At 31.7% G+C, this 20,801-nt stretch overlaps 1 protein-coding gene across 2 annotated transcripts; it reads left to right on the forward strand.

The window, feature by feature from the left end:
* Positions 1–17,856: 17,856 nt before the first annotated feature.
* On the forward strand, positions 17,857–19,573 carry LOC143254001 (granulin-2-like). Of its 2 annotated transcripts, none has more exons than XM_076508699.1 (3): positions 17,857–17,996; positions 18,326–18,385; positions 19,189–19,573. In XM_076508699.1, exons 2-3 carry the CDS (start codon positions 18,328–18,330, stop codon positions 19,431–19,433), a joined length of 303 nt encoding a protein of 100 aa, XP_076364814.1. In that variant the 5' UTR covers positions 17,857–17,996; positions 18,326–18,327; the 3' UTR covers positions 19,434–19,573. The 2 variants fall into 2 exon arrangements, with proteins under 2 accessions (XP_076364814.1, XP_076364815.1); XM_076508700.1 differs by having other exon boundaries at positions 17,869–17,996; positions 18,302–18,385.
* Positions 19,574–20,801: the final 1,228 nt, after the last annotated feature.

A 20,801-nucleotide genomic window follows, 5' to 3' on the forward strand; every position in this document is an offset into this window, starting at 1 on the left:
TAACTGTGACAACCAACCTGGATAAGGTATTATCTAAAAATGCAGTGCTTTTTATTTTATTCAATACCACGAATACAATGTTGAGTTTTCTGTTGAAACAGAGGAGGGAAAGCGTGATATGCAGGTATATATGCGTTATTTCAACATTTTTAGTTTATTCTAAATCTATGCAGTTTTTGCACATGACACAGTCCAAAAACCTGTTGTTCTCTGGAGTTTATACCTGCTATGCTCATGGGAACTATAGCTAAACATTACGCATGAATGCAGACAAGAACAGTGTCCTCAGCCAGCAGGGCAGATGTTAATTAGAATGACCAGGCATGTGGTTAGAAGAAACTGCTATCGTTAAATCTATAAGAGATGATAACTTTAAATAATCTCCAAGGATACTCAGTGAGTTGGCTGGCGGACCAATATTTCAATAGAAAGACATCACTTCATGAATTCACGAATCCAATAGCAGATAACCATCCAACGTTTCTATTGTACGTTTTTAACCTTGACAAAAATACGGTTTTCATTCTGTATTACACATTGTGTCTGGTTTATTTATTTTTTAAATTTAGAATTACTTTATAATATCCTGTCGTTAGCCTTTGTTGGCCTTTGCTATCCTGTTCATTTTGAATATACTTGCGTATTGCTTACCAGACCAATTTTAAATCTTAACGGTTGGAGAAACGTAATATGTTTCTGAAGATATATAACACTAACTTTTAATATATATTTCTATATATTAGCTAATTACTTGTTTGTTGTTGATAAAAAAAATTAAATTAATTAATATAGCCTAAAATTTTGCTTTGTAGCTTCTTAATAGCTGATTTATTGACTTAAAACCTGTATCAGTTTTCCTTCCTAAGGCCTAATGTGGTGAAAATGGGTCAGCGTTGATGACTAGCACAATTCCTGAAAAATCGATTCTCAGTTAACCCTACTTCTAACAAATCTTGTGTTTAAATAATAGATGTTTTAACTTGTATGTGTATGTTTGAAAAAAACCTAAATCTGTTGACTATTCGATTTGTTAATTGTCACTTGCACATTTACGTCAGTACAGTATGACAGAAAATAAAAACTAGAGAAAACTCAACCACCAAAAACATATTAACTCGTACAATTTATTTAACACTTAAGACAGTAAATATTTTAATCTCTTTTGTGGTAAAAGATATAAAACAACAACAAAATTTAGTTTTAGCATTTATAAATCGAAGGTTTGGTTTGGTTTGAATTTCGCGCAAATCTATATGAGAGCTATCTGCGCTAGCCGTCCCTTATTTTACTGTGTAAGACCAGAGGGAAGACAACTAGTCATCACCACCCACCGCCAACTCTTGGGCTACTCTTTTAATGACGAATAGTGGGATTGACTGTTACATTATAACGCACACACAGTTGAAAGGGCGAGCATGTTTGGTGTGAGAGGGATTTGATATAAACCGAAGGAACAGAAATATAAACGACAATAAGAAAATTAGAGAAAGTAAATTCAGAAACAAAAGACTAAACTACAAAAAGCAGGTAACCAAATTTACCGAAGAAAAACCAATTTATACGTTTTTATTAGAACGTATACCAAAATATCGTAGAAAGAATGTTCAGTAGTGGAATGTTTGAAAAAAAAAGGTGAAACAAGGCTTAGAAATGGAGCGTTTGAAAATATCACAAGAAGAGGTTTAGCAGCGAAATATTTAAAAAACGGGAAGGAAAATTTCTTATGGGAACGATTATTTTAGAAACTGAAACTTTTAACTGTAATTTATTTTCAAGACAGCATGAAATAAACGACTACCTGATACACAACAGTGTTTTAAACGACAGAAGTGACACGAATGACAAAATTAAACCCTACACAAAATGTTTCGTGAAACACAAAACTGATAAGCAAATACAAAAGTAAAGAGCTTGTACTGTTGTAACAGAGATATTAAATAGCTTGTATTGTTGTAACACAGAAAGTAAAGAGTGTGTACTTGTTGTAATCCAGATAGTAGAGAGTCTATATTGTAACACAGATAATAAAAACTTGTATTGTTGTAAAATGTACAGCAAATAGTCTGTATTGTTGTAAAATATATCGTGAAGAGTCTGTATTGTTGTAACACAGGTAGTAAAAAGTCTGTATTGTCGTAACACAGATAATAAACAGCTTGTATTGTTGTAACACGGATAGTAAAGAGTCTGTATTGTTGTAACACAGGTAGTAAAAAGTCTGTATTGTCGTAACACAGATAATAAACAGCTTGTATTGTTGTAACACGGATAGTAAAGAACTTGTATTGTTGTAAAATATACAGCAAAGAGTCTGTATTGTCGTAACACAGATAATAAACAGCTTGAATTGTTGTAACACATATTAAATAGCTTGTATTGTTGTAACACAGATAGTAGAGAGTTTGTATTGTAACACAGATATTAAAAGTCTGTATTGTTGTAACACAGATAGTAAAGAGCTAGTATTGTTTCAACACAGATATCAAATAACACTTTGCTGTAACACAGATATAAAGAACATATTTTGCTATCACACAGAATGTAGCGAGTCTGGTTTATTGTAACACACACAGTAATGAGCTTGTATTGTTGTAACACAGATAATAAAGAGTGTATCAATGAGCTGAATGGTTCCAACAGAAAGAGGATTACCAAGCAGGTCAATAGGAAACACACAAATAACAGATATAACAACAGGTTCAATATTTTTGCTAAATATCACATTAGGCTGCATGTGATTTGTTTGTTTACATACCTCATCTGTTTAGGGTTCCAAGTCAAGAGGTTCAGTACAAACAGTGATTCAAAGTTATTTTTTGTCTTTAAGTGTATGTAAGGGTTTCTTGGCCAAGGCTTGTGGGAAGCTAAGGGTAGATTAAAGCAATATTTCCACAAACCTTTGATAACTGTAATACAATAGAGGACGGAATATAAAAAGTAAACTTTTACACTTCTCACATTACATTAATGTAATGGATAAATGAACTGTAAGCTAAATGAAAATGGTTATTATTTGATAAACAAGAGAAGTATTGTTTAATGTATGGAGGTTTTCATTTATCGAATAAGTAAGCAAAATAAATATGAGACAGGAAATTATTTTTGTTTTGTGGAAGAGGTTGATGACAGATATACCAAAATAAGGAAGCTAGATTGTATAAAAAGGACTTTATGATAAAACAAATATTGTGCGTATCTTCTTAACTAACATAAGATTTACAATGTCAGTGAGAGGGAACGACTCCAACTTGTGGTGTTTACCACATCAAGATGAAGATTAGATGCATACTGTACTCCCATGCTTCTGTTTATAGCTTTAGTACTCAAATTGAAAACATTAAAAATTAAACATATGTACAGCAGATGAAGCTGGAAATAGTTACAAAGAAGGTTTAGGAGAAATGTTAAAAGAGCAAAAATGAAGATGAGCATATGAGAGAAGATAACTTCAAAACAGATGGTATTATTCCATGGACAACCCATACTAGATAATAATTTACATGTCATGTACAAATGAATACAACTGATTGAATAAGTTCATAAAAATGCCAGTAACCCAGTGATGGAAAGAGTTGATACAATAGGCACATTAGTTAAAAACTGTTTTGTGGTCCTTGAAATAGAACTTTTGATGGCAGAAATAAAATATAGCAAGTGAAAAATTATAGATTCTTCAAGGAAGCAGTCTCTCGTGTAGTTGGTATGGGTAATTTCTTGTTTAAATTAATTTTTCTGAACACTCTGATACCACAACAGGTATAAATTCAGTTCTTACGAAATGTGAGACATTTCTGAGTAGGTTATAAATGGTATGAATATCTGATAACTAAATTCTTGTTAGAATTGTTTTTGAGATTATATTTATATAATTTTGACATATCATCACCTGTATGACATCACAAACATTTAAATTACTCCTGATGATGTGATACCAACTTGAAATAAAAATGTATCTCAGAATGGCTGGTATTAACACTTTTATTGATAAGGAGAGGACGACGTTTTGACCTTTCTAGATTTAGATTACTCTTTATATAATAAAATCATATAAATATATTATGTAATAAAATAATATACACTGGAATAACTACAAACACTGATTTGGTATATGTTAATGTTATATGGTGACAGTTCTTTTAACATTCTCCAATCCTGATGTAACTTTAATCAATGAATGGTAAAACACCTTGATGAAAACAGTACTGATACAGACGTTATTAAACTATATGTCCTCAAAGAAAAATTACAAAACTACAACAAGTACACAAATGAACCACTACGAAACACAAAACCAGAAAATGTCTAACATTACAATAATGAAGAAGTTATTATCTTTTCTACCAATATACAAGTATATATTAAAAACTGTAAGTTTTAGCTCTTATTTCTGTCACTCGTAACCTGTTTCTAATTTTCTTGTAAAGAGGAATTTTCAAACTTTTCTTTGAGAAACAATTTGAAAACAGTATTTTTTTTGTAGCACAGCAAACAACAAAGCAGTGAAAAGTTCACAATTATTAAAAAATAGATAAATATCCTAAAAACAGAAATCTAGTGGTAAACCACTGTTAAATATATAAATATCCTAAAAACAGAACTCTAGTGGTAAACCACTGTTAAATAGATAAATATCCTAAAAACAGAACTCTAATGGTAAACCACTGATGAATAGATAAATATCCTAAAAACAGAACTCTAGTGGTAAACCACTTTTAAATAGATAAATATCCTAAAACAGAACTCTTGTGGTAAACCACTATTAAATAAATAAATATCCTAAAAGCAGAACTCTAGTGGTAAACCACTGTTAAAAAACACACAGGTAACCTATTTTAATTTAAATAAAACTTGATACAGAAACTACCAAAGCAAGTTGTTTGTACAGACAACTTTCAAGCAAATAAAACAAGCAACAACCTAGTGATTGGGCTGTAAATTATTACAAACTTACAATAAATATGGTGTCATGTTAACAACTGTAAATTATTAAACAGAACAAATATGGTATCAAGTTAACTACTGATGTAAATTATTAAACACTTACAGTGAAGATGGTATCAAGTTAACTACTGATGTAAATTATTAAACACTTACAGTAAAGATGGTATCAAGTTAACTACTGATGTAAATTATTAAACAGAACAAATATGGTATCAAGTTAACTACTGATGTAAATTATTAAACACTTACAGTGATGATGGTATTAAGTTAACTACTGATGTAAATTATTAAACAGAACAAATATGGTATCAAGTTAACTACTAATGTAAATTATTAAACACTTACAGTGATGATGGTATTAAGTTAACTACTGATGTAAATTATTAAACAGAACAAATATGGTATCAAGTTAACTGCTGATGTAAATTATTAAACACTTACAGTGAAGATGGTATCAAGTTAACTACTGATGTAAATTATTAAACACTTACAGTAAAGATGGTATCAAGTTAACTACTGATGTAAATTATTAAACAGAACAAATATGGTATCAAGTTAACTACTGATGTAAATTATTAAACACTTACAATAAAGATGGTATCAAGTTAACTACTGATGTAAATTATTAAACACTTACAGTAAAGATGGTATCAAGTTAACTACTGATGTAAATTATTAAACACTTACAGTGAAGATGGTATCAAGTTAACTACTGATGTAAATTATTAAACACTCACAATAAAGATGGTATCAAGTTAACTACTGATGTAAATTATTAAACACTTACAGTAAAGATGGTATCAAGTTAACTACTGATGTAAATTATTAAACACTTACAGTGAAGATGGTATCAAGTTAACTACTGATGTAAATTATTAAACACTTACAGTGAAGATGGTATCAAGTTAACTACTGATGTAAATTATTAAACACTTACAGTGAAGATGGTATCAAGTTAACTACTGATGTAAATTATTAAACACTTACAGTGAAGATGGTATCAAGTTAACTACTGATGTAAATTATTAAACACTTACAGTGAAGATGGTATCAAGTTAACTACTGATGTAAATTATTAAACACTTACAGAGAAGATGGTATTAAGTTCACTACTGATGTAAATTATTAAACACTTACAGTGAAGATGGTATCAAGTTAACTACTGATGTAAATTATTAAACATATAGAGTGAAGATGGTATCAAGTTAACTACTGATGTAAATTATTAAACACTCACAATAAAGATGGTATCAAGTGAACTACTCATGTAAATTATTAAACACTTACAATAAAGATGGTATCAAGTTAACTACTGATGTAAATTATTAAACACTCACAATAAAGATGGTATCAAGTTAACTACTGATGTAAATTATTAAACACTCACAATAAAGATGGTATCAAGTTAACTACTGATGTAAATTATTAAACACTCACAATAAAGATGGTATCAAGTTAACTACTGATGTAAATTATTAAACACTTACAGTGAAGATGGTATCAAGTTAACTACTGATGTAAATTATTAAACACTCACAATAAAGATGGTATCAAGTTAACTACTGATGTAAATTATTAAACACTTACAGTGAAGATGGTATCAAGTTAACTACTGATGTAAATTATTAAACACTTACAGTGAAGATGGTATCAAGTTAACTACTGATGTAAATTATTAAACACTTACAGAGAAGATGGTATCAAGTTAACTACTGATGTAAATTATTAAACACTTACAGTGAAGATGGTATCAAGTTAACTACTGATGTAAATTATTAAACACTTACAGAGAAGATGGTATCAAGTTAACTACTGATGTAAATTATTAAACATTTACAGTAAAGATGGTATCAAGTAAACTACTGATGTAATTATTAAACAATTACAGTGAAGATGGTATCAAGTTAACTACTGTTGTAAATTATTAAACACTTACAATAAAGATGGTATCAAGTGAAATTATTAAACAATTACAGAGAAGATGGTATCAAGTTACTACTGATGTAAATTATTAAACACTCACAATAAAGATGGTATCAAGTTAACTACTGATGTAAATTATTAAACACTTACAGTGAAGATGGTATCAAGTTAACTACTGATGTAAATTATTAAACACTTACAGTGAAGATGGTATCAAGTTAACTACTGATGTAAATTATTAAACACTTACAGTGAAGATGGTATCAAGTTAACTACTGATGTAAATTATTAAACACTTACAGTGAAGATGGTATCAAGTTAACTACTGATGTAAATTATTAAACACTTACAGTGAAGATGGTATCAAGTTAACTACTGATGTAAATTATTAAACACTTACAATAAAGATGGTATCAAGTTAACTACTGATGTAAATTATTAAACACTTACAGAGAAGAAGGTATTAAGTTCACTACTGATGTAAATTATTAAACACTTACAGTGAAGATGGTATCAAGTTAACTACTGATGTAAATTATTAAACACTTACAGTGAAGATGGTATCAAGTTAACTACTGATGTAAATTATTTAACACTAAGAATAAAGATGGTATCAAGTGAACTACTCATGTAAATTATTAAACACTTACAATAAAGATGGTATGAAGTTAATTACTGTAACTTATTAAACAGTTACAATAAGATACTCTGACCTACATCAACTGTTTGTGTTAGTAAGTAGTAATGTTTAAATATATTCATATCACTAACAGGCATACTACTGATTACATTAAAATGATTCAATATAACCAACTCAAACTTTTCATGAGATTGATTGATATGAACAGTAAAACTTTCATAAAATAAAAGTTCTACTCAATGTTAAAAGAATACCAGTTTGTTAAGAACTGGTCTAAATTTAAAAATTACTTTAGGAACAATGTAACCAGACTCTCGTGTATAGCCATGGTGAAGGATCTTTTATTTAAAACTCTATTATATTATAGAGTAATAGTTGTTGTATATATATATCATAACTGTTTTTCTAACTGTGAGAGTATCAAATGTTAATTATTTTTGTGGTTATATTTAATATATGGAGCAAATATTTTGGTTAGAAAAATAGATAACAACTTATACTATACATCCGTCATTGTAAATAAATTAGAAATGAAGTTATGAGGAAAAACTCCTGTCTTAAATAGTAGTGTAAGCTGTCTAAACAACAGTTACATGTGTGATACAAACAATTATTTACAGTGTACAAACAGTTTATTAACTAATATATAAATTATTAGATGATTGATTCAAATGGTCTAATATACTTCATTTTATCCACGTGTTTATACTTTCATTAAAACATGAAATATAGCTATTACAATAATAATAAAAGTGGAGAAACATCAATGTAATAATTCCTACATCATGCCAACTAGATGGCAGCACTTTTAGTCACATGATATCAATACTTGTCAGTTCAACTCTGTTTAGGTAATTAACAATAGCTGAGATTAATATTGTTAACACTAAATATTATGAGAAAAAGTTCTGAGGTGTTTCCCAATTACATCAACTTTTTACTTTGCTGATTTAAATATTTATGTCACAAAAATCACAAATAAAAACAAAACAATATCATTCTATAAAAATCGTATAAATCTTCGACATCAGACTGGTACATGTCTTAGTTGAATTTGATCTTGGCTTTTGATTGGTGGTGATTCAATCATTATATTTCTGAATTACCTAATGGTACAGTAGTAATGGTAAAGATTGTGTTTAAATAAGAAACTAAACATTTGTTTTTATCTGTTGTTCTCGTGCTAATAATGTTTATGTCTTATTGTAATTCTGGATTACAAGACTACAACTCAAAGTAAATGTTAGTTATCTTACCTTACGACTTTGACAGTCGTATTTACCAGGTCCAAACCTTGGCATGTTTTGTGACTTTTCTTAATGTTGAATTACTAAATGTTTTGTACTTAATTTATTGGAAGTCCACAATTACGGTTCCCGATGACAGATTTTCTAATTCTATTGTACAGAGTGAGAAAAGATACAAAGTTGGACGTACAAAATTTATATAACTTAACAATCAGGTTTAGTGATAATGAACAAAAAAAATAATATATCTACATTTTAACGTGGTAAATAAGCTGAAAATTTTGTAAGTTGTATAGAAAGAAGTTAACTTTTTACTGGTACAACTACAAAGTTCAAAAGAAGTTTTTTTTTTTTTTAGTTTTATTTTACAGAGAACACAACAAGATAGCCAAAATTCAAGTCATAATGAGACTTTACCATTTCATTTATTTATCGAACCATGGCTCAAAATGTCACGCTTACTGGAAGTACTCCTTTGTTGACGTCATCCACAGAGACCTGTAAGTGTATCCTTACAAATACAAGTTATAACTCATAATGTTATATTAACACAAAGTAATGTTTGTTAGTGGCTAGTTAAAAAGGAAGACATAGAAAAGCTCACAGTTATCACATAAGCACTCTCTTTTTTTGTTTACTAGTAAAACATAAGTAAATTCAATTCTGAAAGGCTCCCACGGTACAGCTTAACGTCACGAATAAACAATACTGTAATTTCATCACTTAACGTCACGAATAGACAATATTGTAACTTCATCACTTAACGTCACGAATAAACAATACTGTAGCTTCATCACTTAACGTCACGAATAAACAATACTGTAACTTCATCGCTTAATTTTCGTTAATTAATAATGCGAACAAGTAGGTCGTTTCGGGAATATTTTGTTTTGTTCTGTTTTGAAAGTTTCCCGCTGGTATAGCAGTAAGTCTAAACATTTACGACGCGAAAGTCAGGGGTTCGGTTCCACTCGATGGTCACAGCAGATAGCCCGATGTGGCTTTGTTATAAAAAGAATAACAAAAGACATGCTTTTGAAAACCAATTTAATGTTAACTTTGTTTCTTGTATTTCAACATTTAGAACTGACACATTTCACGAATATACTTTTTCGTGTATAATGTTATGTTTTCTGATCCCTTATACATCATAGTGCTATTTATTTGTGTTGAGTTGTATCACATAATACATGCTATTAGTTGTATGTGTTAAAAATATTGTATACCTTTCAAGAAATTGTTTCTCACTAATTTCTTCATATTTTTACCTTTAGGGGTTAACTGGACTCTAGAAGTTTACCGCGAAGAAAGCTAGAACAAAGTTTTCATAAAAATAACAAAACAATGTACTTTTCCAAGGGCACCCACCAGGATTTCCCTAGATATTTCGTTAGTCCAGTCTACTCCTGTTCACTTCGCTCAAGAGCTTGTAGTTACTTGACTTTAGTATATTTTAATTTCTGTTTTATGTGAAATACATTAAAAATTAACGAAACAGGTTTACGAATTTCTTCAAAATAAATTCCTTAATACTCTAAACTGACATCGCGCGCACACTCGTGGTATGTAAATTCATAACTGTTATTTCTCACTTTCTTTTGTTAGTAAGTTTAACATTTCAAGTTATTTTAGAAACGTGATCACACGTGGAAGTTTCTAGTCGATTGTGAAGTTCTTAACACGAAAACGTTGGTTTAGAAATAATATTGGTAATTTCCTTTCACTCTAGTTAATTATTTCATAAGTCATTTTTCTACAATATTACAGAAGCTTTCTCTTAAGAATGGCTATTGTAAAAAATAATTTCTTTTATACAGGTTGGTAGCGATATTTTTCACTGACAGGTCAGTGATGTTTTCAGTGCATGTGTTCTGAAAGGATAGCATTATACATTCGCGTGTATAATACTAACTTCTCTTAGCTTGGAACACAGTTTAGGAGTTTGATGTATAAATAATTTAAAGACAGGTTTCATCTGACACACACATCTAGACTCATCTAAAGATAGGCCTAATAAAAGTGCTATGTTTTTCATGTCTGGTCGTCTGTTGATTGAATCAAATAAATGCAAAATGCTTTTTTACTTTCTTTGCATTATGTTTTTACTTAGTCGTTTGTTTCCTCTTTGGGCCGCATGTTACTTATGGGTCATTACCAGAAAGGTAAGATAGTGCAACATAGAATACCATAAGTGCTCTGTGAGTCTCTCCTTCTCCTATTCTACCGTCACTTCTACTCCGTGCTGAGTGTCAAAGGCGAGAGCTGTGATATCTTAACTCTAAAATTAAGACAGGTACGTGTTTATTTTACATGTTTCATTAATTTTAAAGAACACAGGACAGTGTCGGTTAAACAACTGACCACTTTCAACACACGCTGTCGCATTTAAAAGAAATGTATCATCCTTTTAGGAGTGTAAGGACATGCGCACTTTTATCCTGACCTAAAATAGGTCCCAATAGATTCTAGTACCTCTGGCAGCGTATATCCTCAACCAAATTATACCGCACGTGACTCACTGTTGTTGAATTATTTCAGTCTCTGACACGTGGCAGTCTGTGCATGTTTTGAAGTAATGTTACTTAAAAACAAAATATATATTTCGTTCAACTGTTCCAGTCGAAATTAAGTTGGATGAATCGTGGAAAGTTACCTAGTTTGATGAAATCTGAATATTTGTTGTTATAAACAATACGGTTTATAATCAGTGATGACGAGAAAAATATATATGTAAAAACGGTTCGTTTGGGTTGAGAAAATTTTATGTAGAGGAGCGAACAACGTTTCGACCTTCTTCGGTCATCGTCAGGTTCACAAAGAACGAAAGAGGTAACTGACCGATAGTTGACCACATGTTTGAAGGGGGGTTGTGTAATTGAGTGTAGGAAGATAGAGCGCGTGCTTAGATGTTAGATTATAATTATTAACACAGGTATAAAGGTATTCCTTTGTTTTGGTTTATTTTGGGTTTGAATCGTTGTGTAAGTAGGGCTTCTTTAATTTTGCGTTTGTTTATGTTTGTTTCTTTATTTAGTATTTGAGTGTTTTCTATGGTTATGTTGTTTTTATTTGATTTGCAGTGTTCGAAAACGTGTGAAGGTGACTTTTTATGTTCTTTGAATCTGGTTTCCATTTTTCAACTTGTTTCTCCAATATAGAAGTCGTGGCAGTTATCGCATTGTATTCTATAAATAATGATTGTGTGGTGTTTGTCAGTGTAGTTTTTACATAGTATAGATCTCAGTTTTGTGCCTAGTTTTTGAATAAATTTGGTATTAACTGGAATGTCATATTTTGTTACTAGTTTTTGCCAAATGTTTGTTATTTGTCTGCTGATGTCAGGAATATATGGTATACAGCAGTATATGGTTTCGTGATTTTTTGATTCGTGAGATATATTTACTTTTGTTGGTTGATTTTGCTTTTTTGTCTAGGTGTGTGCATATAACGTTTTTTACGGTTTGTGGAGGAAACTTATTGATGTTGATGAAGTATTGTTTTATTTTGTCTAATTCTTCGTTAATTTTATATCGTGAGCATAGTTTTATGGCTGTGTTTATTTGGTTTCTTAGTATGTTGAGTTTTGTTTTGTTTCATGTGCTTAGTTCCAAGGAATGTATAGTCCAGTATGGGTGATTTTCCGGTGGATTTCTGTTTTAAATTGTGTATCGGTTCTTGTAATTTTAAGGTTAAGAAATGATATGTGATTGCTTTCGTTGTGTTCACCTTCACACGTTTTCGAACACTGCAAATCAAATAAACACAACATAACCATAGAAAACACCCAAACATTAAATAAAGAAACAAACAAATTAAAAACCCTTACTAATACAACAACCCCAGCCCGAAATAAACCAATACAAAGGAACACATTTATACCTATATTAATAAATGTAATCCAACATCTAAACTCGCCCTCTACTTTCCTACACTCAGTTACACAACTCTCTTCAAACATGTGGTCAGTGAGAGGTCAGTTACCTTTTTCCTTTTTTGTGAACCTGACGATGACCGAAGAAGGTGAAAACGTTGTTCGCTCCTCTACATAAAATTTTTCTCAACCCAAACCAGCTGTTATTTAAACACGGTGTATACTTAGATATATATATATATATACGTAACTAAGGTTTCTTTCTTGTTCTTTATATTCAAAATTACTTTAATACAATTTAAAAGAGCGCCGTCTGTACGCAACGATATTGTGTATTTCAAGTTTTTTATTTATTAAAATACATATTTCTTTACTTGTCATCTCTTACTATTTGATCATTTTAACAGTTATTTTTACGTTTATAATTTGCACCACATCTTGTTCGTAGTGTGACAACTAAACAAAAACTAAGATAGTTAATTTGATATCTGATATAATTACTATTGGATTTAGCTATCTTATAACATGTAGTGTCTAAACACGTATATGTAATGTATTGCATTATTTGGTGGTTAGAATTCTTTCAAACTTCTCTCTCACCTCGTGTTTGTTTGGAGCTGAGTGAGAGTGTCAAACTCACAATCTGAGAGTCGTCCGATTGAATTCGTCTCCCGCTAAACATTTCAAGCCGTAGGGTCGTTATAATGTGTCTTTGGGCGAAAGAGTAGCCCACGAGATGTCTGTGGGTGTGGATGACTATCGGTCTTTCAACTGTTAACTGAGGGAAGGCCAGCGCGTCACAACCTCACTTCCGGTAAAGTAGTAAAGACACAGTGATCACTTTACTTCTGTGACTTTGTTCAGTCTAACCTACTGACTATCTGATGTTAGTAGCTCAACTGTCACTTATGATGGTTTGTATGTACTTCACAAAGCTACACAATGTATTATTTGTTCTTCTTTCATGACAGGTATCGAAAACCGAATTTTAGAGTTATAAGTCATCAGTATGTCTACTGAAACCCTGGGACAGAATGTAGTAAAGGTGAAGGAACACAACTTGTCTGTGTGTTTGTCTCAAGTTACTTAAGTCGTTCTTCCAGACAACGAAATTATTTATATACATTACGACATAAATCAAAATGTGTTATGTTGTCATTACAGTAAACAGTTAGCTTGAGGAAGAGTTGGAAAATGTAGCGAGATTTGTATTCATTGAAAAATGTTCGTTTTGTTTTTTATTAGGTAGAAGCCTACGAAATACGATACGTGTGTTGTTCCCATCACGGGTATCGAAACCCAAGTTTTAGCGTTATAAGCCTTCAAACTTAATCTTTGAGCTAACGGGGACATTTCATATTGGGTAACTGTTATTAAATGAACGTTGTACCCATGGTGTATAAATATGTGTCCCACTTAACACGCCGTGGGACATCGGTACGTTTACGAACTTATAACTCTAACATTCGAAGTTCCCTTCTCTGCAGATAGCTCACCGTGGCTTTGTTCTAAAAGAAACAAAATGTATATTTGTCAGTAACTCGAAAATGTTCGTTACACAAATTAAGATTCTTTCTTTGAAATTAAGCACAAAGCTACTCAACCAGTTGTCTCTACATTACTCACCACGGGTATCGAAACCCCATGTTGTGAGACAACTCGAACAAATGCGTTGCACAAATTAAGTAACGAAAAATAAAACACTTTGAAGGATTGGTTTGTTTTGAATTTCGCTAAAAACTGCACGAGGGCTATCTGCGCTAGCCTTCCTTAATTTAGCAATGTAAGTCTTGAGAGAAGGCAACTAGTCATCACTAAACCCCGCCAACTCTGGAGCTACTATTTTACTAACGAATAGTGGGATTGACCGTCACATTATACTTGAAAAGTCGAGCATGATTGGTGCGACTAGGAATTCGAACCCGCGACCCTCAGATTACGACTCCAGCGTCTTAACCACCTGGCCGTGCCATGCCCACTGTGAAGGAATGAATGGTTTTAAGTTGATTATTTTATTTATATATTTATTTACAGCGACGTTTCTAGAACGTATTGTTAAGACCGATCCAGTAACAAGATGGTTTCAACATTTAATAATTAAAATAGAAGAATAACTACTTTCTTTTTTCTGGTAATTACAAAAACATGTGAAAGAATCGTAAACGTTGCTTAACATTCCGTAACCTGCTGGGAAAATATAAAAGAGAAAACTGTAGATTTATGATAAATATAAAATTAAAACGGTGAATTTCAGGCTTAACAAGTCGGTAAATTCGAAGTGTCGTTCATGACCTTGAAGTTGAAAACTGTTTGCGTACGAACCAGTTGTTTTTAATATTGAATATCAAGTTTGAGGACCAAACAATACTTTGTGTTTCTACTAAACTTGTAACACATGTATCTTGCTCGAAATTGCCAATCTAGGCTCTTATTTCGTGTTATGATTTATGTTTCAGATTCATATCATATTTACATTTGATAAAATTATGATTTCTTTTCTATATTTCACGTCTTATCCAGAAAACAGACTTGTTTAGTTTGTGTCATATAGTTCTTATAATTATTATGTTACAACATCGTAAGGAACATCTGTGATTATAATGTTTCGGTTTAGAGCTTCTGTGAAGCTACAGTATTACAACAGTTTAACTCATACAGCCATATTTACATTATTCTAGGTGAGATAGCTCTCTGGATTAATAAGCTTGACGTCAATCAATCTGGTGATTTACGGTTTATGTCCTGTTGACACAAACCTATGTTTCACACTTTGGAACCGCTCATGCGTTATAAGAGTAAAAGTGAAATACTACTTTTCGAAAAGAGCGCGCAAAAGTTGGCGGTGGATTCTGTTAATTAGCTGCCTTTTCTTTAATCTGTCAAATCAAAAATTAGGGGTGTATAATTATCGTGACGTTTCTCGCTGATGTTTGAAAAAAGCCAACTAGAGATGAGACGAAATCCATCAGACAAGTCCAAGAAACGAGCTGTAAGCACGATCTAGTTAGGAGATCAGCCTGTTTTGTAACACAACTTTATAGAACATTCAGGCATACATATTGGTTGTGACATGAAGCTCACGTGGTTTACTGTTTACATTTATTTATATTGTAGATAACGTCTAACTATTGCAAATAATTCTTTGTGAACCTGAACCTGACCTGAGTCATCTTTAAGTCACGTGTTTCTAACTGAATAATATTGTGGGTAAAGTAAACATATTTCTTGCAGGACGAAAGTTGAGTCTAAGTTTTTATAGAAAGACTGTAGATAGAACTGAATCGTGAGAAAGTATTTTTTCTGCAAAGTGTAACACAGACGGGCAGACATACGTTTTCCATAATTATTATGTACTATGTATATAAAAGATATTCTTCTATAGCAGCTCATGATACATATATTGTTTAAAACACACTTAAGTGAGAAATCAATATAGCGTGTGAGAAACACCAACAAACATAAAAGAAATAACAGATAGTTCTAGTTCCAAACGTTAGACAGAGGACAGAAATGTGAAGAAACGCCTTCGAAATAACATACAACAGTGAATCACAGTTATTTGGGACTCACAATCTCAGGGTCAGGGTTCGAACCCCCATCCCACCAAGCATGACCGTCCTTTCAACCGTAAGGACGTTATAGCGTTTGAGAATAACTCAAACAGAAACACCACTACAAAAACACAGTCGTTTGAGAAACACTGACACAGAAACACCACTATAAAAACACAGTCGTTTGAGAATCACTGATACAGAAACACCACTATAAAAACACAGTCGTTTGAGAATAACTGATACAGAAACACCACTATAAAAACACAGTCGTTTGAGAATCACTGATACAAAACACCACTATAAAAAACACAGTCGTTTGAGAATCACTGATACAAAAACACCACTATAAAAACACAGTCGTTTGAGAATCACTGATACAAAAACACCACTATAAAAAATAGTCGTTTGAGAATCACTGATACAGAAACACCACTATAAAAACACAGTCGTTTGAGAATAACTGACACAGAAACACCACTATAAAAAACACCACTATAAAAACATAATCGTTTGCGAATCACTCATACAGAACCACCATTATAAAAGCACAGTCGTTTGAGAATCACTGATACAGAAACACCACTATAAAAACACAGTCGTTTGAGAATCACTGATACAGAAACACCACTATAAAAAATAGTCGTTTGAGAATAACTGATACAAAAACATCACAATAAAAATAATCGTTTGAGAATAACTGATACAGAAACACCACTATAAAAACACAGTCGTTTGAGAATCACTGATACAAAAACACCACCATAAAAACACAGTCGTTTGAGAATAACTGATACAGAAACACCACTATAAAAAATAGTCGTTTGAGAATAACTGATACAGAAACACCACTATAAAAACACAGTCGTTTTAGAATAACTGACACAAAAACACCACTATAAAAGCACAATCGTTTGAGAATCACTGACACCTAAACACATTTTGTTCTAATTCTGTTACCGAACATAGTCTCTCCTATTCGTCATATGAACATTATAATATAACGGTCAATTCCACTAAAACTGAAGACTGTTTGTGCAAACCCTAAAAAAAACTTTATCGAAATTTAATAAACGTTTGTAAATACAAGTCACATGGTAGTTCAGCGCATTCACCGAAGGGTTTTAACCTTACATTTTAGCTTTATGAGCCTTAAAGCTTAATGCTGTGTCACCATAAAAGTAATAAAACTTAGTATCAACGTATAATTATAAATGGCTTATTCATCTTGTATGTTTGTTTGTAACTTAAAGTGTCGTCTCATGAAAAGAACAACTCTCACGACAAACATATTATAATAGACAATTATTTTAGTCTAGTTTTCAACGTCTAAAGGTTGGGTGAAAACAGTTGTTTTTACGTAACACTTCGACTCTGATTGAGACAAAGAGCTCCTTTTTAACAAATTTGTATCTTATTTGGTTAGTTAGTTTGTTGTCAAGGTCAGATCTGTGTATTGGTTGAACTCTGCTTTGCCAAGGGCAAGTATGGAAACCCGATTTTTAGCGTGTCACTGGTCATGATGATGAGGAATATTTACCTGTAACTGAAATAAAAATATTGAACCAAGTAACAATGGGAAAATAAACCCTTCCAAGAAAGCTTCGGGATATTACGAGACAACTAGTAAAGTGTTCCATAATACAAGTTTTTATATTCAGATCAAGGTGGAGTTAGATATGGTGAAACAGTTTCTGACAAATCTCATTTCGTATTTTTGGTGAACATTTTACTATAAAAGATATGGACTGTTCGCTGTTTCTAGTACTGTCTGAAACAATAAACAAAACTAGCAAGTGAAGTTAACTGAAAATCATCGGAAGGTAGGATATCTTTATGTTGTTCATTATGTGTGAATTATCTGTTTTATAACTTTAGAAGTAATAACTTTCTTAGCATCTTTAAAATAAAACATTTTTCTCTGAATAACAAGTGAAGTAAGATACTCTTTTCTATCGTGTTAAAATTATCATTCGTGATATTTGTAACATATCACAGTTTAACAACAACGCAGAATTACGTCTTTGTAATTTTTCAAAACAAAATGCTTCGTTTGTTTTATGGAATTCCGTTGTAAGTTTTGTTCCTGTTTTAATAAATTGTTTTGATTTATTTTGAATCTCTTCAGTGTCTTGTGATTCGTATATTGTAGACATGAAGACCGCATTCCTAGTTCTGTTCTCTCTTGTCGTCCTAGCGGGAGACGCTTATGGTAAGTTTGTCAAAGAATTTTGATATTACACATCGATTTGTTTTTATTATGTATTTAATCACGTGATCTGACTCTGGAAAGGAATTGTTGGAATCTGTGGAACGAAATACGTTTTAACAAACTAAGGACGACTTCCTACTAAAATATCAACCTGAACGTAAGTTATACAACACGATAAAACTAAAATCTACTAAACTGTTTAACACGGTAAAACTTTCATAAAATAAACAGTTACCTTTGTTGAACCAGTCTCTCCATGTTTCTATTGTCATCTACAGCGCCATCGTCCGGAGAAACAAGAAGTAAAATAAGAAACAGGTCACATACATTAGCAGATGGACGTGCACATGATATATAATTAATTCAGATAATTCGCCAAGTTATATTTTGATACTGTTTACAATTTATTTTTAAAATAGTTGAATTGAAAAACCTTTATCACAGACATGTTATTATACATCTTATAATATTAAAATTGAGGGTTAAACGGTTATAGAAGTTGTGCTCTTTCTTAGGTTTCTTATTAATTTTAGATATAAAACACTTGTTTACACAATAATTAAAATACTTGGTATTGGTCCACTGGTGTAGAAACACATGGTAGAGGACTAGCCATTTGTCTACCTCTGTCATGTGTTTAATAACAACAACAGCTAAAAGTTATGTTTTCTTAACTTAGTATCTTGATAGTGTGAAGTAAAATAAAGGTTATTATGATATTACTTGGGAGAGTCGAAACGATCAGTGATAAACATTCTATTGTTAACACATAATGTAATATGAACGATTTATTTTATCCGTAGCTGTTTACTGTGGAAATGGATGGTTCTGCCCTGACGGGTTTACTTGTTGCTTGCGTCCAAATGGCAGTTTCGGTTGTTGCCCATATCGCAATGCCGTCTGTTGCTGTAGTGGCAAAACATGTTGTCCTTCTCTGCATTCGTGTTCAGCAGATTCTAACAGATGTAATCGATGTCCATCCTTTGCTGGTGCAGTTGGGGGTGATGCGCCGACAGCGACATCTCTCGTCGAAGCTGGAAAATCTTGAGCACGGAAATTAAAAACAAAACAAAAACCTTTAAAATTTTTGTTTTAAAATTAAAGTCTATATTTTTAACTGACATCCTTTCCATGCACCATTGTAACTAAAAATTGACGAGAAAAATAAAAGTTATAAATTAAAGTATACGTGATAAAGATTGTTTTATTATAATGTGTCGAACTTCAGATCATCAAAAACAATTTGACAAAACAGTGATAATACAAACATATCTAAAACATGAGTCTGACATTAATGTGGGTAAGTTTATCAGCATTTTATATTTATACAATTTATAATTAAGATAGAGATAACATGCAGACTTCATGATTTAATGAATAACATGTGTCATGTTATTACTTTGATTTCTACATGATTTTAATGACACGTGACAAAAAAATCATCAAAAATACATTTTGTGTTTTAGAAATATTTATTTATTGATTTCTATTAATTAAATGTTTTAAGCTATATGGACTGAAACATTTACGGTTTTGTCACCAGGAGTCGTGATTTATTGGGTGAAAGTACGAACGAAATTTTCGAAGTGACAACACAAACCATAGAAATGTTTCATCTTCATAGCACGTTAATTAGATATGTATTAATCAGTTTGAGATAACACATACAGTTTAGTAATTTCTTACCAGCAGGTTACATTTTCTTTACTTTAAAGTTTTTTATCATAAAAAAAATGTACAAGTGTAAAATTACCACTTGTACTTCATCCATTATCATTTTGAAACGAGTATAATCTGTCCACGTTGTTACAAACACTTACCTGTATTGTGGGACGTATTGTTTCTCTAGGTCTCACTTGTTCCTGAGGTTGACTGGTTTCTCATTAAATGTTTCTAAACAGTTAATTATTAGTGTTGTACAGTGACGGTTTTACATGGAAGATTTGGGATAACACTTTCTTGTTATGATTCTTGGAAGCTAAGTTATAAGTGAATTCAATGGTTCAGTCAAGACTAAACCCAAGAATAACAATCTTTGCATGCTAAGTTTGTTGATATTCCAAACTTGAGGCTAAGGTCATCAGAAGTTAAGTGAAATTTTAACCTTATTACGGCAAACATTATTTGATCTTCAGTCTTTACCTGAAAATTAAAAGTCTCGATATGAGACATATACTAAACCAAAGTGGAGAATACTTGTCGGTCATTAAAGTTTCACTTTAAGATATTGTTCCCCCCTTCAAGTTAAAATTACATTTGTCTGACAAAACCTTGTTTGAACATCTGTTCATTTAAGTGTTTAACTATGGTCACTATCACGTATAAAACCTCTATAACAAAGTTGCTAGTTAAGTTATCGGCCCGACATGGCCAGGTGGGTTAGACACTGGACTTGTAATCTGAGGGTAGCGGGTTC

Source organism: Tachypleus tridentatus, chromosome 6, assembly GCF_004210375.1.
Source record: "Tachypleus tridentatus isolate NWPU-2018 chromosome 6, ASM421037v1, whole genome shotgun sequence".
NCBI lineage: Eukaryota > Metazoa > Arthropoda > Merostomata > Xiphosura > Limulidae > Tachypleus > Tachypleus tridentatus.